This window comes from Rhinatrema bivittatum, chromosome 1 (genome assembly GCF_901001135.1).
Source record: "Rhinatrema bivittatum chromosome 1, aRhiBiv1.1, whole genome shotgun sequence".
Taxonomy (NCBI): Eukaryota; Metazoa; Chordata; class Amphibia; order Gymnophiona; family Rhinatrematidae; genus Rhinatrema; species Rhinatrema bivittatum.
In genome coordinates this window covers 251,562,832-251,586,458 of record NC_042615.1, presented here as the reverse complement: position 1 = coordinate 251,586,458, position 23,627 = coordinate 251,562,832, and the positions used below count along the sequence as shown (strand labels likewise).

Here is a 23,627-nt window from a genome sequence, read left to right as displayed (position 1 = left end):
TCTGCCAAGCGCGGCCACAACAGAGCCACGCTCTGCAGACCACGAGGTATCTTCTGGCTGGTTTGGGGGAAAATCCCCGGGCCGATCTTTACCCAGAATCCACCCCTGGGCTCCAACTTAACCAGGGTGGAACCAGGCTGCTGACGCTACCCTTTAAAAAGGAGATACAGCAGCTTTTAAGCTAGAACAAAGGGGAAAGCTGACAGTTGTTCAGCCGCGTATGGTTTGGAGGGAGGTATCTTTGAAGGACACTAATCAAGCAGGAGAGTTAAGGCATTTCAACGGAGTGGTTCCAATAATAGCAAATATACGGGCCGATTCAGTAAAGTCCGCGGGAGAGCGGGCGAACACCCGCTCTCCCGGCACGCGCACAGGCCACTCGCCTGTGCGCGCGATTCAGTATTTAAATTAGGTCCGGCAGTAGAAACTGGCAAAAGAAGGCGCTAGGGACACTAGCGCGTCCCTAGTGCCTCCTTTTGCCCCAGAGTGGTGGCTGTCAGCGGGTTTGACAGCCGACGCTCAATTTTGCCGGTGTCGGTTTGAGCCCGCTGACAGCCACGGGCTCGGAAACTGGACGCCGGCAAAATTGAGCGTCCAGTTTTCGACCTGACAGCCGCCGGCCAACTTAAAATTTTTTTTTTTTTTTACCCTTCGGGTCCTCCGACTTAATATCGCCATGATATTAAGTCGGAAGGTGCACAGAAAAGCAGTTTTTACTACTTTTCTGTGCACTTTCCCAGTGTCCTAAGAAATTAGCACCTACCTTTGGGTAGGCGCTAATTTCTGAAAGTAAAATGTGCAGCTTGGCTGCACATTTTACTTACTGAATCATGCGCGAATACCTAATAGGGCCCATCAACATGCATTTGCATGTTGAGGACGCTATTAGGTTCGGCGGGTTGGACACACATTTTCTGCCCCTTACTGAATAAGGGGTAAGGGAAAACGCGCGTCCAATGGCAGGTTAACAGTGTGCTTCATCAGAGCGCACTGTACTGTATCGGCCCGTAAGTGCATGTGCCTGTAAGTAATGGATGCTCTAAGCTAAAAGATTCCAAATTATCCCTTTCAACTGAAAAGCAGGTTGTTAATACAAACAAAACACACACTTTGAAATGCACATATTCCAATGGCCAGAAGTCTAAGAAGGAAAATGGGAGAGTTAGAGTGTATAGCAGAGAATGAGATAAACTTAAATGGTATCTCAGAGACATGGTGGAAGGAGGATAACCATTAAGCATAACCAATGGGATAGCACTATATCAAGGTACAAAGTACATTACAATGCTAGGGAACAGCAACTTGGTGGGGCAGGGGGTGTTTTATGTCCGTTACTAGAGATGTGAATCGTGTGCCCGATCGTCTTAACGATCGGGTTCGGCTAGAGGGGGGGAAAAATCTGATCGTGGGTGATGTGGATGATGTGAATCAGAATTGGTTCCGATTCACATCGTTATTTTTTTTTTTTAGTGAGGCCCGACCCTTAAAAATTAACCCCTTACCTTCCCCCACCCTCCTGAACACCCCCAAAGCTTTTACGAGTACCTGGTCGTCCAGTGGGGGCGCGGGGACCGATCTCCCGCTCTCGGTCCATCGGCGCCATTTTGGCTGCCACTCAAAAATGGCGCACATGGCCCGATTAAAAAAAAAAACCACCCGACCCTTTAAAAATGACTCCTTAGCTTCCCCCACCCTCCCGAGCCCCCCAAAACATTTTAAATTTACCTGGTGGTCTAGTGGTGGTCCCGGGAGCGATCTCCCGTTCTTGGGCCGTCGGCTGCCACTCATAAAGATGGCGCCGATGGCCCTTTGCCCTTACCATATGACAGGGTATCCATGCCATTGGCCGGCTCCTGTCACATAGTAGGAGCACTGGATGGCCGGCGCCATCTTTACGACGGCGGCCATCTTTAAAGATGGCGCCAGCCAGCCAGTGCTCCTACCATGTGACAGGGGCCGGCCAATGGCACGGATACCCTGTCATATGGTAAGGGCAAAGGGCCATCGGCACCATCTTTATGAGGGCAGCCGACGGCCCGAGAACGGGAGATAGCTCCCGGGACCACCACTAGACCACCAGGTAAATTTAAAATGTTTTGGGGGGCTCGGGAGGGTGGGGGAAGCTAAGGAGTCGTTTTTAAAGGGTCGGGTGGGGTTTTTTTTTTTAATCGGGCCATCGGCGCCATTTTTGAGTGGCAGCCAAAATGGCGCTGATGGACCGAGAGCAGGAGATCGGTCCCCGCGCCCCCACTGGACCACCAGGTTCTCGTAAAAAGCTTTGGGGGGTTCGGGAGGGTGGGGGAAGGTAAGGGATTCGTTTTATAGGGTCGGGTGGGTTTAGGGGTTTTTTTGGTGTGCCGGTTTTCCCCGCCCTCCCCTGATTTACGATTTTTCACGATAAATCGGGGGAATTTCTATTGTATCGCGACTCTTAACGATTTTTGACGATTTAAAATATATCTGATGATTGTTTTAAATCGTCAAAAAACGATTCACATCCCTATCCGTTACAGGTTCAGACTGTGCACCCAGGTATCCTGTCCTGGGGCTCTATCCTTGGGGGCTAATCTCATACAAACACACACAATTACTGGGATTGTACCTGGGAGCTTAAACCCAGGGGCTTATCCCCTACATAAAGAGCCACACACAAACTATGATTTAGTTCATCATGATTCCAGGTAAGAAAGTAAGTTTATTTGAGCAATAGGAGGATAGAACAAATAAAATCAGATCATATAAAAGAAATAATGGTAGATAATAACAATTGCCTCATAGATATAAAAAGCTTACATTTCCAAAGGATCAGCCATACTAGGGATGTGCAGAGGGACCTCATACGTTGCATTCGGTATTCGTATTCGTCGGGGGGCAGATACGTTGCATTCAGCAAGGGGGACCCCCCGATACATTCATGCATTCATTCTTATTCGTTTCCCCAGCGGGGGTCCGGGAGTGATCTCCTGCACTCGGGCCGTCGGCTGCCAGTAATCAAAATGGCGCCGATAGCCTTTGCCCTTACTATGTCACAGGGGCTACTGGTGCCATTGGTCAGTCCCTGTCACATGGTAGGAGCACAAGATGGCACCGGCCGTCCATTGCTCCTACCATGTGACAGGGGCCGACCAATGGCACCGGTAGCCCCTGTGACATAGTAAGGGCAAAGGCTATCGGCGCCATTTTGAATACCGGAAGCCAACGGCCCGAGTGCAAGAGATGGCTCCGACCCCCCGCTGGACCACCAGGGAGTTTTGGTAAGTCTTTGGGGGGGGGGGGGGGTTGGAGGGTGGGAGGTTTGTTTAAATTCGCTCCTTTAGACGGCCGAATAATTCGGTGAAGATTTGTTGTATTCGTGGGGAATCGCGATACGTTTCGCTTCCTCACGAATACAATGAATATGGCCCTATACGTTGCGGATTACCAATACGTTGCAAACGAATGCACACCCCTAAGCCATACCATCACGACCAGGGCTTCCTCTCTTTCTTGCTGTCTCTTCTTATACACTACAAAGCAAAGGTATTCTCTCCTTCTGAGTCCTTATCAGATTTCAAACACAGCTGTGTGGCCTTCATTCTCTCTCTCTCTCAGGCTTTAGTACAAGTTAATTGCTAGTTTTCTCATCAGAGACTTAGGTGTATAACTAAACAGTGCAAGATAGTAGACAGGAGTTCATTCAGAGGTTGGCCTGTGGCCTTCAAACTAGTCTGTGTCTGGGTGAAAACTCTGAATCCATATGCCTAACCTCTATATACATCCTCAGCAAAAGTAACAAAAAACTGACTCCAGCAATGCACAACAGGATTAAAGGATTCTGCAAGAGATAAGGGGTAGATTTTCAAACATATGTGCGCACGTCCATGTGCGCGTGGTTCCCGGCCCATGCAAATGGACACACCAATTTAATAAGAGGCGCACGGCGGCATGTGCATGTTATAAAATCCATTGGCCGTGCCAGATTTTATAATCCACACGCGCATGTGCGGGCGGCGCGCACAAGTGGGCCTGAATTTTTGCAATTTCCGTGCAATCGGACTTTCCCCACTTCCCTCCCAGTCTGCTCCAATTAAGGAGCGGACTGAGAGGGAACTTCCCTAACTCCCTGCCTAACCTTCCTTCCCCTTCCCCTCTCCTCCCCACCCCTATGCAGTTGGGCATATGGTGAAGAAATATTGAGAAATATTGCCTGTTCATGAGAATGGAGAAAAAAAGGCTACACCATATAGATAATATCAATATGTGGTTCAAAAACTGGTGTAAAGAAAAAGGTTTTAGATTTATCACAGACTGCACTTTCGAGATAAAGCTCACCTACATCTTTCAGCTGCGGTAAAAAAGGATCTTAAGTGAGAAATTCAGATCATATGTCAATCAGGCTTGTAAACTAGAGGATGAAGGTGGCAGATGGAAGCCAAGGGCAAAAAGAGGGTGGAGAAAACAACAAAAGAAATCAGCTCAATAGTCACTCATCAACCAAAGGGTAGTAAAGGAGACCAGGCAAAAAAGAAAATGGAAAGCTGTGAGGTCACATGCTCATAGTGATGACAACAATGTTCCAAATATGGTAAAAGGAACACGTGTCACACTATTGAACACAATAATCCATCTAAATCAATTATTTTAGTGAAATAAGCCGCATCAGCAAGCCTTAACAATGTGTTCTGAGCAAACAGAACCATTGGGTCTTTTAATCATTTGCGGCAAGGTCCTTATAACCAGCGAAAGCTTGAAAATGCTGTCACACGTGCATCTATCCCCATTTGAGACAGTTATCACTCCAAACTAGACAACGGCCGGTGTTTCGCTACGGAGCGCATAGCTTCTTCAGGGGTTAGTGTAACCAGTAGATCACAAATGCTGTCAATGTGATAGAAATAAGAATTAGCACTAAAGATATTTAAAAAACTTCCACTTAGCTGATTGTTGATGGAAAAAGACCTTCTGATCCAGACGCTGAGTCTCAAAACAGAACTTCTCAGGAAGCGGGACAGAGAGGGCTGTAGTGCTAATTCTTATTTCTATCACATTGACAGCATTTGTGATCTACCGGTTACACTCACCCCTGAAGAAGCTATGTGCTCCGCAGCGAAACACCGGCCGTTGTCGGGTTTGGAGTGATAACTGTTTCAAATGGGGATAGATGTATGTTTGACAGTACTTTAAAGCTTTTGCTGGATATAAGGACCTTGCCGCAAATGATTAAAAGACCCAACGGTTCTGTTTGCTCAGAACACATTGTTAAGGCTTGCTGATGTGGCTTATTTCACTAAAATAATTGTTTTAGATGGATTATTGTGTTCAATAGTGTGACTGCATTGCCAGGACTCAAGCAGTACCCCTGTGCTGCTAGTCTCCTGGCACCTGCTACAGCGGGTTTCCCGCTCTAGCCCTTATTCAGCAGACCACTGTTCGTGAATCTGCACCTGCACCTCAAGGCTACTCCCACGTGGTCCTGCTCTACTCTCTTCAGAGCTGCAGTGGCCTTGTACACCTCGAGACCATTTCTCCTCCTCCCTCCGAGAGTGCTCCTGTCTTGAACTGTGCCTAACCTATCTGATGCTCTCTTCACCCAGTCGTCTATCCTCTCCGGGAGCAGCCACACAGAGGTGCTCCTAAGTCCTGCCGACCCCGGCACCCAAGGGCTCAACCTGCGGGGAACGAGGGTCGGTACAGCCGAAGTTCCAGCTCGCCCTTCAGGTAGCAACAACCCCACCTCGGGCAAGGGTCCACAATTCCTAAAAGAGGGTGGGTGGCTGTTAGGCTACCAGGGAGTCTGTGGTGTGAAAGGGGGATCCAGGGGGTGGGTTCCTATTAGGGGTAGGGGGAGGTGACTGGATTGGGGTGTATCTGAAGCAGGAGGTTTGTCTTTAATTTGAAAGGGGGGGGGGTTGGGGTATAGCCAAGTGACACTTCATTTTATTTTTTAAACTTTTTTTTTTACAGCCACCTCTGTAGACTGTGGTGGTAGGTGGGAGGAGGTAGACAGGATTTATACACATTACTGGGAGGAGGAGTTTACAGGCCACATGGACAGCCCCAGGCAAAGTGGGCCACCATCTTGCCTTTTTTGCCCCTTTCCCAGGATATTTTTTTTTGTCCTGCAATATTTTTCTGTGAGAAGAAAAATATTGCAGGGATGCCATCACGCTATTTTCTCAGGGAGGGGCTAAATATCACGGGAACATCCCCCGTGATATTTTATTCCTCTCACGATAAAATATTGTGGCATGGTAAATGATTTTCATAGGTTTATAAATAACAGTTGCTGCCATAAAAATCATATACGTATGAAATTTAACATTTCCAGTGCCAGTTCCAGTATAATCTCCATGCTTTCTTTTATCCATCCATTCCTCAGCACATACAACAACCCAGTACCACCTAATTCACAAAAGTTTCACCAAACATGAAGGCATGAATACACAAAATCTGGTCATCAAGCCATGCCATTGACTCGTTTCTGAAAACATAAATAGTTGGTTTTCCCATCTGGATATCAACTATGCAGCCTATGGAAAACTGCCACCCTGGAGGCTTGATTCAGATACACATTTATGTAAAGGGAGGAGGGATTTAGTGCATACTTCTCTCTCCACACCCTCATAATAGAACATTTGGATTGCTTTGGGATCTAGTAGCTTTGTGGAATTATTCAGAGTGTGCATAATGGGGCGGATTTTAAAAGGCCCGCGCGCGCCGGCGTGCCTATTTTGCATAGGCCGCCGGCGCGCGTAAAGCCCCGGGATGCGCGTAAGTCCCAGGGCTTTCAAAAAGGGGCGGGAGGGGGCGTGTCTGGGGGCGTTCTTGAAACAACGCGGCGTTTCGGGGGCGTGCCGCAGCGTTTCAGGGGCGTGGCACCGGCCCGGGGGCGTGGTCGAGGCCTCCGGCCAGCCCCCGGGACAGGAGGACGGAGCGGGGCTGCCAGCCGATGTGCGCAAAGTTACGCCTGCTTTCAGCAGGCGTAACTTTGCCAACAAAGGTAGGGGGGGGGTTAGATAGGGCCGGGGGGGTGGGTTAGGTAGGGGAAGGGAGGGGAAGGTGGGGGGAGGGCGAAGGAAAGTTCCCTCCGAGGCCGCTCCGAAATCGGAGCGGCCTCGGAGGGAACAGGCAGCTCGCGCTGGGCTCGGCGCACGCAGGTTGCACAAATGTGCACCCCCTTGCGCGCGCCAACCCCGGATTTTATAGGCTACACGCGTATCTTATAAAATCCAGTGTACTTTTGTTCGCGCCTGGTGCACAAACAAAAGTACGCGATCGCGCAAGTATTTAAAATCTACCCCAATGCTTTTTAAAATTGTAGCTGGAGAAGGAAAAGTCTTTTAAAAAGTTAAAAATTAACTCAGTGAAGATATTTCTCTCCTTCTCTCTTGTTATACAGTTGCAGTTCTTCTTGCCCCTCAAGCTCCCTGGTCCCTGCAGGGACTAATCAGCGCGCCTGACCTTGCTATCCTCCTCTCTGACCTCGGTCAAAGAGCAACTAAGAACAGAGAAACAAGGAAATCTGGGAAAACAATCAGGAAACTAAACTATGTGTACTATTTTTTTTTCAGCTATGTTCCTTAATTGTTTGGCTACTTAGCAGCATGATACACTCATAGCAAAGATGCTCAGAAATGTTATAACCACAATAACAAAATGGGATGCATTTTCAACGACTTATGGGCCAATTCACTAAGCCAGTTTAGTGTGCATGATAAAGCATCAGTGAATACAATGCTGTTTAACATGCATATACTTTAACATGTCAGCACTAGAAGATACCATCTACGTGCATGCTAATGATCAAAAGGATATGCAAATGAATGCATAGGTACACTAAAATCATCTTCATCACTAAATCGCATGCTAGCACAAAAAAATTGATCGCCCATTCCAGACTACACATTAGACACCGAATGCATGCACTATAAAAAGCCACTGATTGGCCAGAGGCAATTGTGGGATGGGGGAGTTCTGGTTGCCTTAGCAGGAAATACTGCAGCAAACAAGGGGAAGTGATAGACAGGAAAGGAGAATAAGAAGAGGAAAATGAGAAAATGATAAGAAAAGGAAGAAATAGAAAGCAAGAAGGAAGCCACATCTCCAGATGTAAAAGGACCACCTGCTACTGGCAACAATGTCACCTGTTTCCTTCTCTAGTGGTAGTCCTTGAAGCACATCTTGACTTGGCCTTTTATAATTCATTAGGTCATTGTGGGGGGTGGAAAGAATCAAGGGCCAGACCATGAGTGGAAGGAGGGGAGATCAGACTGAATTCAGGGAATGAATGGGTTGATTAGCACATAGCCTGAGCCATGAAGTTTCTATGGACTAGCACACAGCAAGTATCAGAATCCTGAACACATGAGAAGCTAGAGCAAGAGAACATTATAGAAATCTCATCTTTGGGAGACTTTCCTCACTCCAAATGATGGCAAATCTTCACTGAGGTGTACTGTGCTGTTCGTATGTCTCTGCATGTCAAACTGGCCCCCAAAGCCTAAACCACCATCAAAACCTCACCTTGAGTTATGATATATGAGCCTGAAAACCAACATAGAGAAGGCAACTGACCCAAAATCCTTTGCTATCTTAGCCTATGTGAACTCAAAGTGACTTGCTGAGCCTGACCTGCAGGAATTCAAAACACCTGGACAAGCAGTTGAAGCTGGTGGCACATCATGATGCCTAATTATAGGGTCACAAAAGGAGGAGGCAACGGTTGGAAACTTCAGGCTATACTGTCACAATAGAGGCACTATTTTCAGGGGCATATGTAAACACAGCCTCAGATGTGTTAATTGCCCTGACCAACAAGATTCTAGCAGAACAAAAGACTATCTAAAGAGTGATGGTAAATGGGCCCCACCTTGGAGAAATACTCAGGGTAGAGTAGGGATAATCTTATCATGCTGTTGACATGACAACCTATGTAAATTATTTGCTGAGTAGTCACGTACTTCTAGAATTTTCTAACCTAGTACTTTATTGTATAAAAGAAGGATCAATTCATGTATACAAAGAGATGCTGGTCAGTTTGCCAGAGAAAGGGCATCCAGCATCTCCCAAGAATACTTAGATTGATCAATAAAAAAATTATACTTTCTACAAAATCTAAGTGTTCTTCTATCCCTGGATAAAAGCATCATAATGGCTGGTGCTTAACATTTATTAGCTGGCCCTCCTACAGGGATATAAATAGCTGAACACTATGAAGGCCTTATAAAGAGACTCACTCTCTCTCCCTCCCTCCAAGAATTAACACATTTACCTCAACTGCTACACACATTTTCATTTTGATATCTATATATTAAAAGTTTTCTTCCATTTTGTGTATGTAGGAAAAATATTTAGCTCATAAGGCTCTTTATGTCAATATAATACAACACATCAAGTACCACATTATTACATAAACTGAGGTCTCATGGAAATGTTTTAGTCTATTATAATTTCTGATGCAACTGCTTCATATATACGCGTTTTATTTATTTTATCTATTTAATTATAGAACTTGATATACCACCCAATCTAAATTTTTCATCAGTCGGTTTACAATAAAAACCTTCTGACCCACAAATACTACTAAAAAAAAAAAAGCACCCAACCTAATATACCTACAAACTTTACCACAACCCATCCTATTGCCAAGCAACATCTTCTCACCCTCAATGAACTCTGTTAACAATGGAAAAGCAGCAAAATCAACCATCCAGATTATCAAAAGCCTCAAAAGTTATGATTTTACTTTTTTCTGGAAGTTTAAATAATTGCTTTCTCATTTCATCTCTAAGGAAAGCTTGTTCTACAGCAAAGGAGCAATACAACTGAATGCTGACTTTCTGGCAGTCACTAGTCTAGCCTATGCCAAGGAAAGAATTCTCAAAAGATCCTAATCAGTGAAAAGTCACTGTGGACATGGATAAAGTGCATTTACATGTGTAAAACCCAATTTTAAGCATGTAAATGCTTTTTAAAATCAGGGCCTAAGGGTGTAAGCCTTTATTGGCTACTGCATTAAAGACAGTGTAATTGTAGGTCTGTGCTATCAGCCCGACTGAGGGCTCCAACATCACCCTGCTCCAGGAAAATAATGAAGGATTGTCAGTGTCTCCATGATATGTTAAAAGCATTGCTAATATATGTGCTAAATTCAGACATTTGCACATGATTTTAATGTGCTCCAGTAAATACAGTAGTACCCAGAAAGAAGTTTTCAGAATGCAGAAGCACAAAAGGAGAAAGTCCTGTATTAGCAAGTGAAAACACTGAAGCAGTGGTAAATTGGAATTTATCACTCTGTTCTATGTAAGACATTATAAATTATTCTTTATATTGTCATTGTAATTGTTGAAATGTGAACCGAAGTGATTAGTAACTTTGTTACCTGAACTGCGGTATATAAAACTGTTAAATAAATAAATAAATTTCAAATACCAGATGGAAATTGGAAGAGTGAACTGGGAAGAGCAAGGGAACTGATCAAGTAGTGGGAGGTTAGGCACACTTCTTAGGAAGAAATGATAGGAAATAAGAAATAGAAAAAAACAACCCATTGTGGAGAGTCATGTGTACAAATGCTCATAGATGACTTAACAAACTCATTGACTTAGAAGCCACCATGTTTGAAGAAGACATTGATTACAGATAAACTAATTGAATCCTGGTTAGTCTCTCTTATCTCTTTTTTTATTTATTTTCCTAACATAAAAATCCTTACCATAACTGCTATTTGTTGAGCCCACTGTTCTTTAACGTCCCAACGATATTCCTATCCTGACAGAACCTCCTAAGGTATTCCCCAGTTTTAACAAAGATTTTGCTTTTGCAGTCTAGAACTTTTACCTTTGTGAAGTTCATATTCAGCTGCTGTGAGGATATGCAAGTTAGCCGGATAAACTTATCCAGCTAATTCAGCCTATATATTCAGTGGCGTAACCATGTCACTGAACATATTCAGCTTATCCTAAATTATACAGGATAAGATTATCTGACTAACTTTATGACAGGTCTAAGGGATGACCAGACATATTAGAGTTAGCCAGATAACTGATCCAGCTAACTCAGCTTCTCCCAATTATGCTCCCTAATGCCTTTGACTTATCCAGCCAAAAGTTATCTGGCTAGAATATAGCTGGATCAGTGCCCAAATATTTATTTAGCTGGATAACTGTTCAAACAATCTTTGGAGACAGAATTCATTCGGGAGGACTCAAAAAGGGTGGATATCATCCTGCTTCATGAACAGTGATAGGTGAGGAGGAAGTGGACAGATTGTTGTTGTTTTTTTTACTTTGGTAGTGGGTGAATTGATGGAGACTACACCAAAGATGGGACAGTATTGTCTTGGATCCAGCTGCTTTCAGGATCCAAGGAAGCATGGATTTTACCAGCCTGTTGGGTCAGTTTCCTTGATTGGGTAAAACAGAGATGTGGATTGGAAATGTGCACTGGATGTGCTGTTCTTGGATTTCAGCAGATATTTGATGCTGTTGCATATGGAGGACACATGGATAAACTTGGGGTAGACCCAATCTTGGTTGATTAGATCAGAGACTAGAATCCCTAGAAATCTTTCTAACAGAACTAAGTGAGAAGTCTACTCCTGGAGAAGTGATACTGGACCTAGTACTGATAGAAGCAGTAAACTGAGTTTAAGGTAGGAGACAACCTGGGGTATAGAGTTAGCCATAGTATATGATTCATTAAACACTAGTTCAGAACTAAAGAAAGTTGAGGAATTTAGAACGACATTGGAGGAAGGATCCAGGAAAGGTGCATATATCTCAATACGGTAATCAATTTTCTATATATCAGAAAGAATGTAAGAGGATATGGGTTATCTACTTTTCTCAGAAGACTGAATTGGCAATAAGTCATCCTTTGGAACCTTTTGCAAACAGTGAGTAAATTAACTAGTCATTCAAGTATGCATAAATTGACATTTCCAACATGTGATAAAAAATTTACAAATCAGAAATCTTCCTAATTTTGAGAATGATTGTTAATGCCTCTTTAGTGGAGGGTCATCTTCCAAGACAGTTGAAAGAAGCTACAGTGAAACTATTAGTTAAGGCTGAGAATGGGTCTTTAGTGGACTTAAATAATTACTGGTCTATTTCTCAACTTCCAACTTTGTCAAAAGTGACTGAAAAATGTGTTTTGGCACAATTGGAAGATTTTGTGGAGAATAACTCAATTTTAGATAAAAACCAGTTTGGCTTCCGTATCTTTTGTTGTCATTATTGGACATGTTACATCTCAATAAGGGTTTGGTTTGTTGATACATCTGGACATTGCATTCACGTTTGATACTCTAAAATTACCAGATTTTAATTTCTCAGCTTATAAATTTTGGGGTAAGGGGAGTGGTGTTACAATGGTTTAGATCTTTTTTGAATGAGAGAAAGCAGTGGATGACAAGAGGTCAATCACCGTCTGCATGGAGAGCTATTTCAGAAGGTGTACCACAGAGTTCTGCATTATCTGCAGTATTATTTAATATGTATATGGCCCCTTTGGGTAAGATAATTGATTCTCTCGGTGTCCAATTTTATATGTATGCTGATGATATTCAGTTATACATCTCTTGTGGGTAGATGATTCCTTCCCTCTTTTGCTATTTGAAAAAAGTGTATAAATACTATTAAAGATTGGTTGTTAAGAGGTTTTGTTGAATATTAAGAAGACTAAAATTCTTTGGGTCAGTAAAAAGACCGATGATAGTAGTCAGATAAGTATTCAGTAACATGATGAAACAGTGGCTCTACATAAGGAGGTTCAGAATTTAGATGTGTTTTTGGATTCTTAGCTAACATTAAAGCACCATAGACAGTATCTTGTTAAAAGTTCTTTTTTATTAATTGAAATTGTTGAAGCCATTGAGGTATTTCTTGAAACCTGATTTGTTTACAACAGTTTTGCAGGCATTAGTTCTGGGGAATTTGGATTACTATGGTAGTCTTTTTGTTGGTCTTCCGAATAAACTTATTTGGGCTTTACAGCTGGTATAGCATGCTGCTGCTAGAATAGTAAGTGAAGTGGGGCATTTTGATCATATTTCACCAGCCCTTTTTTCATTGCATTGGTTGCCAATAGATTGGAGGATTCAGGTTAGGATAGTTGTGATTTTGTACAAATTGTTGTATGCAGAGATGGGATGTATATTGGCAAGCCGGCTAAGCTGGTGCGGACCAGCACGGGACTTTAGGTCAGCTGGTTTGTACTTAGTTTTACCTGCTGTGGAGTTATATAAGTTGCAGACCTCTTGTAAATGTGCTTTTTATTCCATTGGTCCCAGCTTATGGAATGATCTCCCATTAGAAATTAGATCTGAGAGAGATCTAAAACTGTTTCCTAAGATGGTCAAGACTCATTATTTTAAGATGGCTTTTAATTATATTTTATATGCAGTATTTTATGTATATTGTGATCTTATTGTTATGTTTGTGATAATATTGTGGATGTATATTATGTAATCAGCACTGGACATATTAATGGAAGTTGGAGAAAATAAAAATGTTTAATAAATAAAGCTATACTAGAACAAGGCTGATTTACAACAATGAATGATTTTTTGTGCATGTTCATATATTGGAATTGAATTTACAAGAATTATTTTTTATCCAATTTCTATTTAATGAATATAATGAACTCGTTTGGGAGCATACTACAATCATAATATAGGACATGGTTTATCTAATGATACCACAAAAGTAGCCTGTAATTACAGCCTTCAGGATGCATAAGAACTTACAGGTTTCCAGATTTTCTGAAAATGTCTAAGTCTATTATAGTTTTTGGCAGCAATAGTACATCAAACATACTATATTTCACCAAGTATGTAATTCTAGAAACAAACCACAGTTAAGCTATTAAGGATGAGTTTTAACACCAAGGACAGTAAAATAGCTATCAATTTCTTACTGCAGGCAGAAATATTTTCCATAATTGAAATTGATTTGCAAATAATAATTTGAAATGAAAGCTCACATTAAACATTCAGTAGTTGCTAAAATTTGGATACATAACACATCCCTCCTGGCTCTTCTAATATTATGAGCATTGCTTCTGAAAATGACCTTTCCATTTCACCTTCTGACAAATTCCTGAAACATTTGCTTAAGCTTGGGAACCAATTTAGTACTAATATACTTAGTAAAACTATAACAAAAATCTACCTAGTCCCAGGGATTTGCGAGGAGTTAAAGCCATAGTGGCCAGTTGTATTTTGCTCTTTGTGATTTTGGTATCTTTCCCACTTCAAAAGATAAACTGGCATGATGTAATTTGTTAAAATATAATTAAGTTAATCTGATAGCATACGATTTTCCTAATAAATATAGATTCAAATAGTCATTCCTAGATTGTGAAGCAATCTCATTATCTTTCTACAGTGACTTTACCCTCTGTTTTTTCTTTGCTGTCAGGTATTGTGCTCACTTTTATTGTAATCTGCATCATATCTTACAATTTGAGGAAACACAGCATCTCCAGCCTGTTGACTAAGAATTGTATTATACAGTATTTTATTTCAGCTGATATAGGATTATTAATTCTGTTGGAGCCATGAAGAATAATGAACTATTGTCCTTTTTCTCTTATTACATTGCAGCTCTATATCCTTAATTTCTTTTTCCAAATTATATACTTCTTGCTTTTTACTTTGTTTTACCATGCACTATAATTTATAACTACTCTTCTTAATATAGCTTTGAATGCATCCCACTTAATGGGAATAGATACCTCACATGCCCCATTATACTCAAAATATTCCTCATGTGCCTGATCAGTCAAGTCAAACATTTACTGATCAAGTAAGCTCAAGCTGAGCCTCCAAACTGGATTATTCACAGCCATGTTCTCCCATCTCAATGTAAGTCAATCACAGCTTGATCTGATACTGCAATACTCTCTCCTGCTGCTGTTATTGCTGGTATCAAATACTTTGAAATCAAGAAATAGTCTACTCTTGATCTTGAATACATTTGATGAGGAAAAGAATGCATAATCTTTATCAAACGGACTCTTTATTCTTCATGGATCCAACAGAGTTAATAACCTGAAGAGATGTAGTATTTACCCTTTACTAGGCCTAACCATTGGTTAAAAACTTCACCAGTTATTGTTGGGTTATCACCCATCCCTGCTTAGCAAAATTTTGGAAAAATTCAGGAGAATTAACCAATGGATTAAATCAGACTAAATTTAATCCATCTTTCATCAGTATCTGAAACTTGAGAATGCAGGCATTTTTTTTAAATATCCTGCCCCCCCCCCCCCCCCATAGCTGGCAAAAAGTGCCCTTTTATTCATCTCCCTTTTACCATCAAAAACAGATTAAAAAAAATCCATAACTTAAAATTGTTCTCTCTTTAATTGGGTTATTCATTCCATTAACATTCAGAGCCATTATTAACTTAGATCCCGTTATCCTCTTGAAATTTTTTATCAGCATATCTCCACTTCTTCCAGTCTTTGCAAGATTCCTTCAGTGTAAACTTTGATACTGTCAATAATAAAACACCTGAAAAAGTGACCCCAATAACTTACTGAACCTCATCTTCTGTGTGAGGGACTCAATTTACCTTTGCACCTCATTAGCACTGAAACATTTATTTCACTTAATTCTCCGCCCCTCAATATACACCTACACCTCTTATCAACTTGCCTATACTTAACCATGCATTACATATGTGCAATTCCACATACAATTCAAAGCACCCACATTTGCTCCCCTCGGCTCATGCACTCCATCCTATCCACTTATTATAGTTATTCCCTTTCACTTCCTGTGCACCACATTAACTAAAACTTCTCATTCAATTCAGCAAAATACCACACTCAACAACAACATGTTTATTACACAAGTCACTCTCAGTGAATCATGTTGTGCTGTTCACAGAATTTCCAGAATACACAACCAAATTTTCGTTTAATGCTTGGGGTTTCTTTTTTCATGCTGATACTTGGGTGATTCTTTTGTGCTGTTCACCAAAAACCACAGGAGTAATGCCAACAGTTTTTCACTGCTCATTTCCCATGTCTGTCACATATCAAAAGTCTTCTTGAGCTTTTTCTCTCCCTTTATTTCATGCTGAGTTGTAATAACAACATCTAGAATTTGGATTTGTAGCTGTCATGGGGACACTTCACCAACCAGGTTTCTATATTATTCTCTCTCTCTCTCTTTCAAAGAATTGATTAAAGCCTGCACAACATCCAGCTCTTCAACATTTTTTGTTTTATTGTCCAGTGTTACTCATGGCCTATACCATCTGGCATGGCTTTATCTAGCCTTAAAATCCTTCAGTCAATCACGCAAAGCAAATAATAATTTAGCACAATATTCTTGGCGAGGTAAGAAGTTTTTTCAGCCTTCCCATTGCACTGGCACTGTTTATTCTCACTGGGCTAGTATTTCTAGCAGTTGAGAGCATTGCAGCACATGGATTACCATGAGCTTCAAGAACAAGTCTAGAGACTCTTTGAGCCTATCTCAGTCTTCTTCAAAATGTACACCCATCAATTCAGGTAGAAACTCTGCCATAAACTTCATCAATTTTATACCCTTTCTACCCTCAGGTTTCCCCAGAATGAATCTGTAGTTCCTCTTGTTTTTATGCTTAGCTCCTCAAGATCTTTTGCGCGTCAAATCATTGCTTTTGGTTTCTCCTGCAGCTGCACCACTTTATCTTCCAATACCAATATGCAGTCCTCTATTTCTTTATCTGTTTTTCAAAATGCAGAAAGCTGCAGAGTTAGGGATAGTACCGCTGCTTTGATTTCCTTTGTCACTCCATGTGTCTCACCTTTTGGACCATGAAGCTCTTCCATTATCATTGTTCTTGAAGCTTCAATCTCATTCACTGATGCCATCAGGGGACGGCTCCAGCAATCTGCTGCCTTAGGCTAGGGATGAAATGGAGCCCCACTCCCTGCCTGCTCCCCCCCCCCATGCCCCCTCTCTCCCTTTTCCACACACACCCACACATGCATACACACTTATACACTCAGTCACTTCTCTCCCTCTTTCATACACACATGCACTCTCATTGTCTCTTCTCACCTCGATTCTCAATAGCCACAGGAACCTCCTCTTTCCCCAGGGCCGTAGGACATGAGCTCCACTTCCTCCTCCTCTAGTAGCCTCGGCCTGCTCTGCCCTTGTTTTATTTTTGGCGCGTGGCCAGACACTGTTGCTCCTTCTCCTGCATCTCCAGTTTCCCATGGAGGAGGAGGAGGATGCTCCTGCTCGTCTTTCTTGCTGCGCAGCACCAGGCTTCATGTTTTCTTCAGGAAGGAGCAGGTGCTGATGCTCCTCCAGGCCCTCTTTCTTCCAGCCTTTTGAGGTGTTGGCCTGGAGATCCAGCAATTCGTTCAGAATTCTGGAGTCGCTGGGCCAAATCTGGAGAGTTCCCAGGTATGAGTGCGAGGCAGCTGAGGCAGGGGCAGGCAGTGTGAGGCAGATGCTACAGTGGAGCGAGGTTTGGCGAGGGGCATTTTTTGCCACCTCACCCTACCTCATTATAGAACCGTCCCTGGATGCCACTGTGCGAGATCAAAGGGACTCCAGCTTTGATGGCTTCAGTCTATGCAACACAGAAAAAGGTCACTTTGATTCTGCCCAGTTTCCCCACAGAAAAGAGAAATAGAGTGCCTTGTGAAATGGCTTTCAGGGAAAGAGAGGGGCAATTTAATTTTTTAAAGCAGTGCCCAGTCTTTTTATGCTTGGGCTACACAAAGCTACTTTTTCATACATCCATCCGAAAGCTGGCTCACTAGCACCTCCTCAGTAAAAAGTAAAAGTTTCAAAACACTTTTGCCATACTTTATAGACCAAACCAGCAGATCCAAAGAAGAGAGATTCATACCCCAGTTCACCTACAGTTATGCTGGTAACAAAGACACCTCCACCCCCTCGTCAAACACGCCCACACTTTTACCCAAGTGCAGTTTTGGACCCCAAAGCTAATTGGTCTTGCTGGAGATAATAACAAATAAATAAGACAGTAGTAGCCAGAGTACCTTCTCAGACTGCAGGCAGAAAAAGTTGAGAGAGTTTTAAAAACAATGTAGTCAGGCTTTACACACTGAGGGGCGGATTTTCAGAGCCCTGCTCGCCTAAATCCGCCCAAAACCGGGCGGATTTAGGCGAGCAGGGCCCTGCGCGCCGGTAGGCCTATTTTACATAGGCCTACCGGCGCGCGCAGAGCCCCGGGACTCGCGTAAGTCCCGGGGTTCTCCGAGGGGGGCGTGTCGGGGGCGGGCCCGAACCGCGCGGCGTTTAGGGGGCGTGCCGGGAGCGTTTCGTGGGCGGGCCCGGAGGCGTGGTTACGGCCCGGGGCGGCCCGGGGGCGTGGCCGCGCCCTCCGGACCCGCCCCCAGGTCGCGTCCCGGCGCGTAGGAGGCCCGCTGACGCGTGGGGATTTACGCCTCCCAGAGGGAGGCGTAAATCCCCCGACAAAGGTAAGGGGGGGGGGCTTAGACAGGGCCGGGCGGGTGGGTTAGGTAGGGGAAGGTGAGGGGAGGGCAAAGGAAAGTTCCCTTCGAGGCCGCTCCGATTTCGGAGCGGCCTCGGAGGGAACGGGGGTAGGCTGTGCGGCTCGGCGCGCGCCGGCTATACAAAATCCATAGCCTTGCGCGCGCCGATCCAGGTTTTTAGCAGATACGTGCGGCTCCGCGCATATCTACTAAAATCCAGCCTATTCGCGGAGTATGAAAATCCGCCCCTAAGCTACCATCTCCAAAAAGGTGCTATATAGAAGCACAATGTATTTAATGTGCAAAGACGCATTTTCAATTAACCTATTCCTTGTGAAACAGCTCCGTTTTTGTAGAACATCAATATCTAAGGCGTGTGTAATGTAGATGCGTAGATCTGTGCTGACCTGGGTATGGGTCTATTATGAGGGTATTCCTTGTTCTGTCAAAAGCAGAATTTGCCGCAGTCAGATGACAACATCCCTTCTCTTCCCTCTCTCCTTGAATTCCTTTTCCCTCCTCCCCGCCCACCTTGGCACATCTAGGCTAGTTTAGAAAGCTCTTATTAAGAGTGTGGTGAGGTCACCTGTTGAATCATACATGCTATTGCATAACAGATCAGCAATAAAGAAAACAAAATGCTTAAAAATATGTATGTATATATATAAATAAATAATGGCCATAAATATTAAAAGGAATATTTCTCCCTTCTTCAGAGGCAGCACAATTTATGACCAATGTTACTTAAACATTGCCTTGCAACGCAACAGGAAAAGACCTTCTGACTCGTATGTCTTTCAAAAGAGAGCTGTCTTTCTTTTGTGGGATTCAATCCTAGAGGAGCAAAGCCCTCTCTGATGACACATCCCCAGTGCTGAAAACTCACCAGCCACCGCTTGTCTAGCAACAATTTGTTTCCTGGGAGGCTCCAGATTTTAGACAAATTAAACAAAAAAATATTTAGCTATATGAAAAATTATTTCATACAAGAACTAATTTATTTGCTCACAGTAATTTTATGAGGGGGACGGAGATTCATTAGTACATAAAGCTAAAGCATCTCCTTCCCATAATGCTTGGTCACAGATTATAAATTTAGTAAGCATGCTTTTGAAGTGTTAAATGTTCAGATAATTATAGATAAGCACACCAAACAAGATTGGATTTCTCTGAAATGGTCCAGTCCAGGATAGAAAATCCATATAATTATTTTTGCATGTTAGGATTAAATAGGGATTTATATATGCTTAGGAAAGAGTAGATAGTATAATCTATTTATATATATATATATATATATATATATATATATATATATATATATATATATCGACAATAAAAAACAAACAAACCTGTAGCTTTGTAGAGCCTGAAGTATTTCTTTAAACTTTCACAGGACTGACTGGGAAAATGTTCTAGTTAGTATGCATGGCAGAGAAGAGAAGGTTTAAAACAGTATGTGGGAGCGGGCTTAATTGGAAGAGGATGCAGTAAACACATTTCTATTTTTTGACGCATTATTTGCTTTTTGAGAGGCAAGTAGCTGTGTCATAGCTATCACAAAAGAAAAGAAACTTGATCTAAATGTTTTAGAAACAGCGACAGGGAGCTTGGAAGCTGCCCATTTGCAAATGATCATGCAATCGTTTGGAACTACTTATTGCAAGACGTGAGCCCACATGGATTGGGGAGGGAGGGGTCATGAATCCCCCCTTCACCCAGTACCTCAGCTCTGCAGTATTGACTGTTTTATTGCACACGTAACAGACCTTGCAGTCTTGCCCACAAATCACAGAAATACCAATGATCTGAGCATCCTGCCAGACTAGAGACTTTACACCAAGCACCATGAAAAACATAAAGACTAACTTTTGTGACCCACAATAGCTCAGAACTGACAAAAATCTCCATACTACTTAATGTAGTTGAACTGAAACTAAGATCTGCAATTTGTCTGTTCTCTTTTGTTATAGACTTTTTTTTTTTTTTAAAGAAAAAACACATATATATTCAAAAATATTTGGATGCATTATTTGGATTGGTTATCTGATACATTACAGTAGTATGTTTACCAAAGATATGGCACAGTACAGCTTGACAATTAGCTGAAATAAACAAACTATGCTTTTTAAATGTATTGCATTCCATCTGGAAGTTTTTATGAATCAGTTCTATATAGTAGGGGTGCAGCAACACATAATTTCAGGAATTTAATTTAGTAACAGCAAAACTGCGACGTTCCTTCTTCAGTAATATTATGCATTATACTATTTTACTGCCACATAAAAAGTGAGCATTTGCCTTGAAATCCCCCCAAAATGCAATGTAACTTAAAAGGCTTTTCAAATCATCGTATTGTTTCTTTCATCCTTATTTCAAAAGGTACTTCCATCTGAGATAAATATTTAAAGATTACTGTTGTACAAATTTTCATAAAAAAAACAACAGGTGTAGCAAGCATGAAAGCAACTTTAGATGTTTACCTACCTAAAGGCAATATGAAAAAGAAAGGAAGCCAGCAGAGAATGAAGACCCCCACAACAATAGCCAGTGTCTTTGCAGCTTTCTTCTCCCTGGAAAATTTTAGAAGACGCACGGAAAGCGAACTCCTGAAATTGTGCCCCTTGTTCCGGGAAGTGGAGTTGGATTCCTCCAGGGCGCTTCTACAGTGAATCCTGAGGACCACCTCCATAGACTTGTTCCTCTCTTTCTTGACCCCAGCTTCCAGGTTCTTGGTGGTCTTTCTGGCCACTATATAGACTCTGAAATACATGACCAAAATGACCATCAAAGGTAAGTAGAAGGAGAAGAGGGAAGAAAAGAGGGCATAGCCAGGTTCTTCAGTAATACTGCAAATGCTCTCGTCCAAGGGCGGGGGTTCCTTCCATCCTAGGAGGGGTCCAATAGAAATGACCATGGAGGACAGCCAAAGCAGGATAAGGATGACCACTGCTTTCTTTTCAGTCATAATAGTGGGATATTTGAGGGAGTACTTGACCCCGATGTATCTGTCAATTGATATAACGCACAAACTCATGATGGAGGCTGTGCAGCAGAGGACATCCACCGCTGCCCAGATGTTGCAAAAGATCCGCCCAAATGCCCAGAATCCCAGGACCTCCAGGGTGGCTGAGAAGGGCAGCACGGTGGTGCTCAACAGCAAATCGGCGATAGCCAGATTGATGATAAAATAATTGGTGACGGTTTGCAGGTGTTTGTTGCATGCCACAGAGAGGATGACCAGGATGTTGCCCACTATGGCACATAAAATAAACACGGCAAGGAATACTCCCAGGCCAATGGCTTGCAGATCCAAAGTTATCGCCATATAGGTGCCAGTGGCATTGCTCTCCGATCCATTGGCTGCTGGGGAAGGCCTGCCACCTTCTGTGTGGTTCCAGCTGAAGCTGACATTTACTGCATCAGGAAAAGTCATTTTAAGCTGAACTGATCTCCATAGACGTGGCTTTCAATTTCAGATTAATTCGGTAAAAAGGGGGAGCAGACATTCTCCCCTGCCCCCCTCCTCAGCTCTGCTGCCAGGTCTCCCAGCAAAGATTCCCAGCAAGAAGCTCAGCCTGGGGGACAAATTGCCTCTGACATTTACCAAAAATGCAACCAGCACCACCACTGTTGCCAGAGTCTGCATCAGCAAAGAAGTTCAACATCCCTTTCCGCCCCGGTAAAAACTGAAGAGAGAGGGGAAGAAGGAGTAATCTTGATGCACAAGTACTCTCCCAAACTTCCTTTCCCCTCCCAGCAGTGTCTTCAGCCGGTAGCACTGCTCAGCAGCGCCCGTGGAGCTGCCAGGGATCAGTAGGATGGCGCTGGCTATGGTGAAAGCAGCCACAGGTCCTCCTCCCAGCTTGCTCGGTGCTGCTGACAGATTCTCATCCCCCTGTCGTCAGAAAGATCTTTTGAGCGTACGAACCGAAATACAAAAAAGTTACCTCCATCAAATGATCTGGGAGCTGCCGCACCAGTCAGCAAGCATACCAAAAAGATCAAGTAGCTCACGGGATCAAACGCAGTCATGAAAAACTTCAGCACCGACCGGTAAGGCGCCGATACCAAAGTAGGGATTCATCAGCAGGAGAGTGCTGCTATTAAACGACAAAAAGACACAGAAAAATCAAAAAAAGGAGTCCAAGTGCCCCTGTTCGTATCCGGAACCGAACAGGCTCGCTCCTTTCGTTACAGTCTGCAGCGGGGAGGGAGGGGGGTTCGTCCCGAACTCTGCAGCCGCTCGTCTGGCGGTAACGCGGAGTTAAACCGGATCCGAGTCCCAGGCTGCTCCAGCAGCACCAATCAGGAAAGTTCTACTGAGAGCGCAGAGCAATCAGGCGCGGCGAATTCCATTCTAAATTACCACTGCAATAAAACCACATGCAGCAGGCAGGGTGATGATGGCTTGTTGTTGGTTTTTTTTTTTTTTTTTTTTTTTTATAAATAAGAACTTGGTTCTGAGGATTTTTAGGCTTGCTGACAAAACAGGCGCTTGCCCACCGGGGGGAGGGGGGACACCCTGCCCCGCTTTTCCAGTCCCAAAAGTCACTTTGATCACAGCCGCCGTAAACTCACAGCCTAATCTTCTGCACTTCCTCGCCTGCTTCTTTCAGCGTTTGAAACGCTCGCCCAGCAGCGGCTCGGACACGGCACTTGCCGCCAGAGTTAAGCTGCAGACTCCCGTCTCGTTCCTTGCAGGCTGTGCCCGCAGGTCTCGGCATCCCGAGGGACCGCAATCATGCACCCATGCAGGCTGCCCGATTTAGAGCCTGCCGCTCAGTTCCCTCGCCTGCAGGATCCTTAAAGGGACATACCCCGGGGCAGAGCCAGCGTAAAGGAGGCCCTGCCTCTTGAGGCGAGGGCCGTATAACTGGGCTGACGTGCTGTAGGGGGGGAGGCTGCACAAGGGTGCTGGGCTAGGTAGGAATAGGGGCGGACAATAGGATTAGTGGGGCCAGTTCAAACCTGGGCATGAGCAAATGAGACAAAGAAGGCGGCGTCTCGGTGCTCAGGTACTTAGAGGTAGTACGGGGTGGGGGGAGCACATTTGCAGCCTGGAATCGAGAGCAAGCCCAGCTGGGGTGGCTCATCTCTCAGCAGGGCTGTGCTACAACAGTTTTGCTTTAACTTTCACTTTGCCTCCAGCACGGCTGTGCTGTAAGAGG

At 43.5% G+C, this 23,627-nt stretch overlaps 1 protein-coding gene across 1 annotated transcript in view; it reads right to left on the bottom strand.

Moving 5' to 3' along the window:
• The window catches only part of ADRA1D (adrenoceptor alpha 1D), a 312,917-nt gene extending 289,523 nt beyond the window's left edge, over positions 1–23,394 (bottom strand). The window contains exon 1 of the mRNA XM_029593388.1: positions 20,944–23,394. Within this exon, the coding sequence (XP_029449248.1) occupies positions 20,944–21,892 (949 nt within the window). The 5' untranslated portion in view covers positions 21,893–23,394. The remainder of the gene's footprint in view (positions 1–20,943) is intronic.
• Between the last annotated feature and the right edge of the window lie 233 nt (positions 23,395–23,627).